At 44.1% G+C, this 8,451-nt stretch overlaps 1 protein-coding gene across 1 annotated transcript; it reads right to left on the bottom strand.

Moving 5' to 3' along the window:
* Window positions 1–659: 659 nt before the first annotated feature.
* On the bottom strand, window positions 660–2,853 carry LOC141783041 (uncharacterized). The gene is made up of 2 exons (XM_074659963.1): window positions 2,712–2,853; window positions 660–2,566 (listed from the first exon to the last, which is right to left on the bottom strand). The coding sequence occupies exon 2, from the start codon at window positions 2,486–2,488 to the stop codon at window positions 746–748; it is 1,743 nt and encodes a 580-aa protein (XP_074516064.1). The 5' UTR covers window positions 2,489–2,566; window positions 2,712–2,853; the 3' UTR covers window positions 660–745.
* Window positions 2,854–8,451: the final 5,598 nt, after the last annotated feature.

Here is an 8,451-nt window from a genome sequence, read left to right as displayed (position 1 = left end):
AACCTCATTTATTGTCATTGAATAAGAGTGCATTTATGTTTCTAGTAAAACAATACACCATCATTGTGATATGTCTTGATACACCTTACAGTGAAGGTGTCAGTAAATAAATATATAAACATAATAAATAAGGTTTAATGATCTTTAATTACAACAGTTCTGATCGGTCAGGAATAGACGTGGTTTTAAATATTAATAGCTATTTCCAGACTGTGTGAGCTAATACAGACAAGAAACCTGATTCTCCTTTACAATAATTCTCTACATGTTTACAGTCAGGCAGGTAAACTCATTAAAATTAGCAATAATTAAGATTAGTGTATATGATGGAAGAGTGTGCAAAACACACTTTTCTTTGTACTTTATTTTTGCACTTTATAAAAGTTCACTGAATCAGCAGAACTTCAGTCTGAGTTGAATATTTACAGCAAATGATGCGAGACATGAGCAGAAATGAATGAATATTATTTATTTATATTATTATTTATTGTATTTAATTAGATGTTCATTATTATGCACTGATTGTGGGAGAACTGGATCACCCAGATCAAACCCGTGCGTAACACAACAGTAGACAACACTGACTACGGAGGTGGTACTGAGAGCTCAAGCCCTCGCATTCATTCAGAAGGAAAAAGTCAATTTTTCCTTCAAGATGAATGAAATTTTTTATCTATAGAATAAGTCCAATTATTCACTATATGTGGGATAAACCGGAGCTCCCGGAGAAAACCCATAAACCAATTTACCACCTCGTCATGGCAGTGAGCATAGAAGAGAAGCACCTGCACATGCAGGACCTCTGTCTCGGTGGTGCCATCAGGTGACCTTTGACGGCGGAGGCGATACGCTCTCCGACTGCCGGTTGACCCCCTTTCAAGGACACCAGCACCCACATCGCATTGCCCCACGTCTTAATCAGGTCCCGGTAAATGGCCTTTTCGAGGTTTTCCATTGTTTCTGGGCTGGAATCAAAATCGAGACCCTCGACTTCGGCCCACGTTTGTTCAAAAAGGCGCTGGATGATGTCCTGGACGTTTGAAAGGGTCCAGGTCACTTTTGCCTTCTTGAAGATCCGCGTGACCAGCCTCTCCAAGATCACCTCGACGCAGTTTTTTTTTTGTTCGTTCCGCGCTCGCCGTGCAGAGTCATCACGACTCTTCGTCACGGATACCGGGGCAGGCGGTGCAGCGATTGCCAAAGGTTTCTTGGCCCTGGGCTTAGTGCCCAGTATGGCGTGTCTCATATTGTCGACGAGGTCGTCGGACTGAAAGATCTGCCACCATCTGGCCAGACACAGGAAACCGAGCACCTTCCGCTGCAAGTCGGCGCGCATGTTGGCACGTATCACCGGCTCGGGGATGATCTCTGGCCCATGTGTGATGTGTGTGTAGAGGAGATCACTTAAGACCTTTGTGAACTCCAAGACTCGACCGGGGGGAATGTTTAGGAGCGGAGTGCCGAGTCCCAGAAGATCGCGGTTTTCTGGTTGTTTCATCAGATCGTTAATCTTCTTCGTGAGAGACTTTGCCGACTCTCGGCTGTGAACTTTGGAGCCCCGGTGGAATCTTTTTGTCATCTGTGCCACGATGCGATGGATGCACGTTTTGGCAAAGCACTTTGCCAAAAGCTTCTTAATTTTGCTTCCGATGCTTTTCTTGGAGCGTTTGCTCTTCTGCGCCGACGGAGTCTGTCTTACAGCATCTTCGGCGATACTCCGAGCGATTTCTTCCGCGACGTCTTCAATCTCCCGAGAGTTTTGAGACTGCAGCAGCATGTACTCGGAGTCCGGCACGTCAACCAAGAGAGGTTCGGTGATGTCGTTCAACTGCTTCTTGATGATGATTGTGACATACGTGATGTCTTTCATCGCAATCACGACATCCGATGAAGGCGTCGCCGCATGGCGGTCTTCGGCGTCTGAGGGTTCCGGTTCCACATCTGATTCCTCGCAGATGGTCCTCTGCTTGCGCGGTCGAGGCGAGAACACCGACTTCATCTTGCCGATGAACGTCTGGCACATTTTGCAGGCGTGCAGAATCATGTTGTTGAGTCTGCTGGGAGGAGTGAGGCGCTGAACTATGCCCTCGGGGCTGGAGAGGGCACTTCGGACGCTCTCTGAAACCTCTTCAGAGATCAATGTCGTCAAGCTTTTGGAGCTCGGACACTGAACCGAGACGTCGACGCCCAGAGCTTCGGCAAAACCCTGAGAGATTGTGTTTCCCAGATTGATTTGGACGTCGTCCTCAGATGCCAGGGTCCTGCTCCCGAGAGATTTCAGGAAAGCTTTTGTCAAGGCCGCTGTCATGTCCAACAGCAACTCTCCCATCATGGTCATAGTGGCGTCGTCGGGGCTGCCGGATTTCAAAAATCCCCACTGATCAGCCGTCATCCCCTTAAAGAAGGAATTGAGCAGCTTGGAAACAACGCGACGGACGTTGAACTCGGGCATGATGGCTTCTGGCTGGGAAGTTCTTGATGATACCATAATGCTGATTTACGGTCAATTCTTGTCGATGCTTTGTGGTTTTTGGAGAGAAATTCACTGCTTCTCTCAGTAGATAGTCTGATGAGTGAAAATAATCGTTAGTTGCAGCCCTAATTATTATTAACTAACATGTAAGCTGCATTTAAATGTTGAGGCTAATTTGAACTGCTTCATATACTGTTGGGAGGTTTAATCTAAAGCAATGCATTCATCAAATTCATACCTCTTTCTCTTGAGACAACTGCTTCTCTCAGTCGATGTGTTTCGTCTGATCGAGTCTTCAGATTCAACTACAGTTGTGTGATTCTGGGACTCTCTCCTGAATGTCACTCCTTTATGATGTTACCGCTCCTTTATGATGTCACAACTGATGTCACCACTCCTTTAATCCGTCACAGTGTTCCATCTGGTGATGTCACCATGCACTGATGATGTCACCACTGCTGTGATGTCACCCAAACACACAAACACACACCTGCACACACACGTGCACACTGAACACACACACACACACACACACACGCGAACACACACACACACACACACACACACACACACACACACTCTGACTTTTCACTTTTCATCCAGAGCCGCCGGCAGGTTAAATTCTAATTTGTCCAATAATACTTTGGTTTATGACCAAATAACTGCAAAGAAAGTCCCACACAGACCACGGGACGGAGTGTGGACTGGTAGTTGGAGAGATGCCCTTGAGCAAGACACCGAACCCCCAACTGCTTGTAGCACCAACTATGTGGCAGCCCCTTTGCTCTGACATCTCTCCACTAATACATGTCTATATGTGTGTGTGTCTGTGTGTGTGTGTGTGTGTGTGTAATATGAATCAGGCTGGTCTCATATACTGTTCGTATACCTACAATAAGTAATGCACTGTAATTCGTATATAACCCACTTAATCAATTTGTATGTAATCCACGTAATGGTGAGCCAGGAAGTATATGAAGCAACAAAATCAGCATAGGGAGGAGGACGGGGTCTCACCACACTGCCACCGAAGAGACCGCTTGTGTGGAACCAGAAGTCAACATTGACTTATTTGTTCCGTACTTTTCGTAAAATATCATACAAACCGTTGTATGAAGATACACTGAATGAATAACAACAGGAACTAAAAATTCTGTGTCCCCAATGAAGGACTAATGAAGTGCTTCTCCTTCTTACAGCCTCTGCAAATATGCTAAACTACAATGACCATGGTACACATTGTAGCCTACCTGCTAAACATCAGTGTTTTAGCATTAGTCTTTGTGAGCATGTTAGCATTCTGATGTTAGCATATAGACCAAAGCACTGCCCTGCCTAAGTACAGACTCACAGAGCTGCTAGTGTCGCTCTTCAGTAAAAGTAATGATCTGTAATATGTATATATCACATGAAATCAATTTGTATGTAATCCAGGTAATCGTGAACCAGGAATTATAAAGAGCGGTAAACTTTGCGTAGGGAAGTCAGGATGGATGAGTGAGTCCAAAAATACCAGACTTCCATCCAGGAGACCGCTGTTGGTGTCTCTTATGTAACCAGAAGTCATCGTTGATTTTATTTGTCTTGTAACTTCAGTACTTCAGTAACATTCATATTTATTTTATGCCTGAGCTTAGGTTCAGGCAATAAAACCACTTAGTTAGGTTAAGGGAAAAACAACATGGTTGGGCTTAAAATTACTATTTGTGTACTTTGAAAATATGACTTGATGTGAACACGGGACACAAACAAACAGCTGATTGTAAAGTGAAACTTAATGCATGGGACACGAACAGTTGTCTAACTAAGTGGTTGTGTTGCCTAAACCTAACGTCCTGTGAAAACGGAAGTTTATTTTGAAAGGAGACTATACATGTAACAAGCGTATATTGACACGCCGTCCCCTCGTCCAAAAGTAACATAAGAGGGGTACCCCGTGCATCGGTCTCTGATGCAGAGGTGCACTGACCAGTCGGCGGTATTTGATGAGTTGAAGTGAGAATGTGTTGCCCAAACCCAAATCTTTTCCTAAACCTAACCAAGTTGTTTCCTGACGGAAAAGACGAAAGTTCACTTTAAAAAGACATCGCAAACTGACACGTGTTGCTGGACATTCGTATAAGAATGCTCAAAAATGAGGAACAACTTTTCGTAAGATATCATATGAACCATTGTATGAGGACACGTTGAGCTGTTAGCTCTTTGTCTTGTTTCAGTCTCAGCCTGTTCTCATTCCCAGGACATCAAATACCAACGCTTTGTCATGGCCGTCAGTGTTCAATACTGCTGCACTAGGAATCCTTTAGCGCTAGTATGAAATGCACCAGGCTTTCCATTAACTACATTGTAAACCCAGCCGCTGCAACAGTAAATGCTCAGAGTAAGCGCTGTGGTGACATAGTTTAAAGAGCGAAAGAGACACACTGGGAGGGAGGGGAGGTGGATGGGTCCAACAAACACAGGACTTTCATCATGAGACCGCTGTTCGTGTCCCGTGTGTTAAATTTCACTTTCACTTTACATCAGCTGTTTGTTTGTGTGCCGTGTTCACAACGTCAAGTCCCCTTTTCACAGTACAAACTTAGTAATATTAAGCCCAAATATGTTTCTTTTTCCTTAACCTAACTAAGTTGTTTTGTTGCCTCAACCTAGAACAAGTGTTTTTGTTTAATTCAAAAGGTTAAGCACGTGTTTACTGCGACCGAAAAGTGAAGCCGAGGAGTCTGATAAAGCGTCAGTATGTGACGAGTTGGAATGAGAACGTGTTGTTCAGCCTATATCTTCCATAATTTGAAATGCATAGATCATTAGAGAAGATTTAGAGAGTGTGGATGGGTGTGTGGGATTGGATGGAAGTGGCAGCATGTGACATGGCTCAGCATGTTGCACAGCTGGTTAGACTGGTTACTTAGCACTGCAGCATCATCAGGCACGCTGGGGTCTGCAGCACGCTTCGAGCTTTCAAACTGGATGAAAGTGTTGTGGTGTGTAGGGGAGCTCACCATCCACCTGAAGACAAAACCTGCTATTTCCTACTGAAGACACCCAGAAGACTTGTCTGCAACATCTGTACTGCCTGTGTGTGAGCCAGAGAGAGAACCCCAGAGGCCACAGGGAAAATCAGTCGTAGCCTCCAACCACAAAGCCTGGTGAGACTGTGGACCATCACTTTATACACTCACACACACACACACACTGACAGCACCACCTCAAGTGTCAGCCCAACCTGCTACATAACTGCTATACCAGAGCTCTCGGTAAATTCCTCGAAGGCTGAACTGAAGCTTGTTCTCTCTGGGTTGACATTTGCTCTTCAAACCCACTGCTGGCTGAGCAAACCTTTACCAAAAATGATTCAAATTAACATCTGCAGTCTATCTTTGCTTTAGTGTGAAAAGCTTGTACAGTAGCTCCTAAAGGTCAGCTGTTCAAGGGATATGCAAAGTCTTTGGTTGACTGTTACACTCGTAAAATATAAAAAATACATCATCAATATGCTATGTGATGTTAATTTCAGGAGTTATTCGCACCCACTTTCCTGCAACCTGCTTATTCTATTGCTCTGGAGTTGCAAAGTGGGAGTTATTTCAGGCATGAGTGGTTCCTGTCCATTTTCTGCAAAAACAATGTTAGGTGTCTGACAGCTGACAGTTGGAGCACTTCAAGGACTCTCCTGGTTTAATAGTCAGTATAAAAGATGAACACCTGTGTTAGAACATACCTGGTTCTTGGATAAAAAAAAAAACTCAAGTCTGTGAAATAAAAGACAAAAAATGAAATGAGAGAAGTTAACTATAACTCCCACGGTACATTTTGGTCAGCAACATCCAATCAGAGTACTCCACTGATTTGTCATATCATTCCTGAGAAAGACTTCGGTTTGAAAAGAAGGATCGAACTTGATGCAGCAGAACCCAGCCCCTAGGAAGAGCGTCGGGCGTTGAAATAAATTGTCGTAGTGGCCAATTGGTGGTACTACAACTTCTGTGTCTGTCTGGTGATGCCATTGGGTCCAAAAAGACTTTCCCCCATAGACGTATATTGGGAAAGAGACGTCTGTATATACGGGGATATATATATTTTTTTTTAGGTAAATCAACTTCTCAGTATGAACACTTTAATAGCCCTTATTTAAATCATTAGGTCCTAAAAGTTATAAAATGCACTAATAGCTGAATCTTCCTCCGTTCATGTGAATGAGACCCAGACCGAGGCTGGAGCGAGGGCTGGGAGGCGGGGTTAAAGGAAACGCTACTGCGCCTGCTCTATCGGTCCAATGGATGCGGAAGATCGCCGGAAGATACGTGTACTTTATCAGCTATTTTGTCTTCATGCGCCACTGAGCAACTCTCACAGGAATGAACGGGAGCCCGCCTCCAACGCTGTATCCAGTTCTCTTAAAACATCCATGAGCAGAACCAAACATATATTTTTTACTTCACGCATTCTTCTTCCATGTCCAAACCTGGTGTCTACATTACCCATAATGCAACCACAGACCACCGACAGTTTGATCAGAGATTCCGGCGTGTTATGCTAGTAGCAGCTAATGTATCCTGGAGCCTCTAGCCTGCAGCAGAGATAACAGCCTGTCCACACAGGAAACGCTAGCAGCGCGTGGCGGAACCTGTTGTTTTTTATTTTGGCTTGGCTGCGTGTCAGCTGCATCTCGTCTAGACATTCGAGGTCTCGCCTATTTTTACTGCGAGCCGCGCGGTTCACAGTGAAAATGATCTTTTGACTGTATATTGACATCATACCAGCTACATTGCTACAGTTTCAATGTCTGTATCTACAATATGTCACGGACATGAAACAAATTCAATTTCATTTCAAAATAAAAGCCCTCAAGCGTTTTTTTCTGTAGACAGAATTCCTTAATTTGTTAACACAAGGCTTTTATTCTGAAATATTTGCAGGACCGTGTTGTAAAATATGCAGTGACTTGCAGGGCTCCATGAGTGAATAAAGTACGGGGTTTTAATTGTGGATTATTACTATTATTTACAAATGAGCACACGCTTCTTAACCTTTTTCTGTCATAAATAAATATAAATTACATTTATAATGAAATGAAATGGCCATTATGAAAGGCAAACTCTATGGAGTAAGAAAGAGCTGGCAGCAGCAGCAGCAGCAGAAACACTGCCGGTGTGGACACCCCACGTGTCCACATCCGAGGCAGCTTCCATGCGCTGCTGACCTTCCCTGTGTGACCCTGGCGTAACACCCACCAACACCTGGCTTACGTCTCCAGTGGGAAAGGTTACAATCGGTATTCATTCTCGGGACAAATGACTCTGCAGTAGTCACAGGTATTTATCGGCTCCAGCTCCGATTGGCAGTGATGTGTTGCACACTTAGACACAAAGCGACTTCCAGGCGTGCATACATTTAAAAATAGAATCCTTTACTTCTGTTCTGGAAACACAGAAACACAGCACATTAGCATTGCGTGGCTACATACTGCCGATACGTCTGCTGAATGACGCATGCGCACTCCTGCATCTCACCTAAAGGACCCATTAGCTGCCCAAAGTGCCTGTGCGAGTTTTACTCCTTATAACCACATATTAACCTACCAAAATATTATCTGCTAGTGCACATAAACATATATCAGATTAAAATAAAAATAATACATAAAAGATACATGACAATGGGGGGTGTCCAGTGTCCATTACTCTTTCAGTGTTTATTAATAGGCCTAACATTACTTTGGGTCCCACAGATGGAAACATGACACCCGGGTGGACACTTCCAACAATCACCAACTCTGGTTTGAGTGTTTGAAAGAGAGACTGAATAAGTAACACATATAAAAAAGGAGTAACCACCGTAACATTTTCACTGTTTAGTAACCTTGCTTCTGGTGCCGGCCGGCGTGTTGGCGACGCCGAATGTGACACAGCAGGAAAAAACACAAATGCATACTCATCTACTGGCAGTGGGAAAGGAGTCTATCGCCTATTTTGATCTGC

This window comes from Sebastes fasciatus, chromosome 15, assembly GCF_043250625.1.
Source record: "Sebastes fasciatus isolate fSebFas1 chromosome 15, fSebFas1.pri, whole genome shotgun sequence".
Taxonomy (NCBI): domain Eukaryota; kingdom Metazoa; phylum Chordata; class Actinopteri; order Perciformes; family Sebastidae; genus Sebastes; species Sebastes fasciatus.
This window is presented reverse-complemented; position numbering and strand designations above follow the sequence as displayed.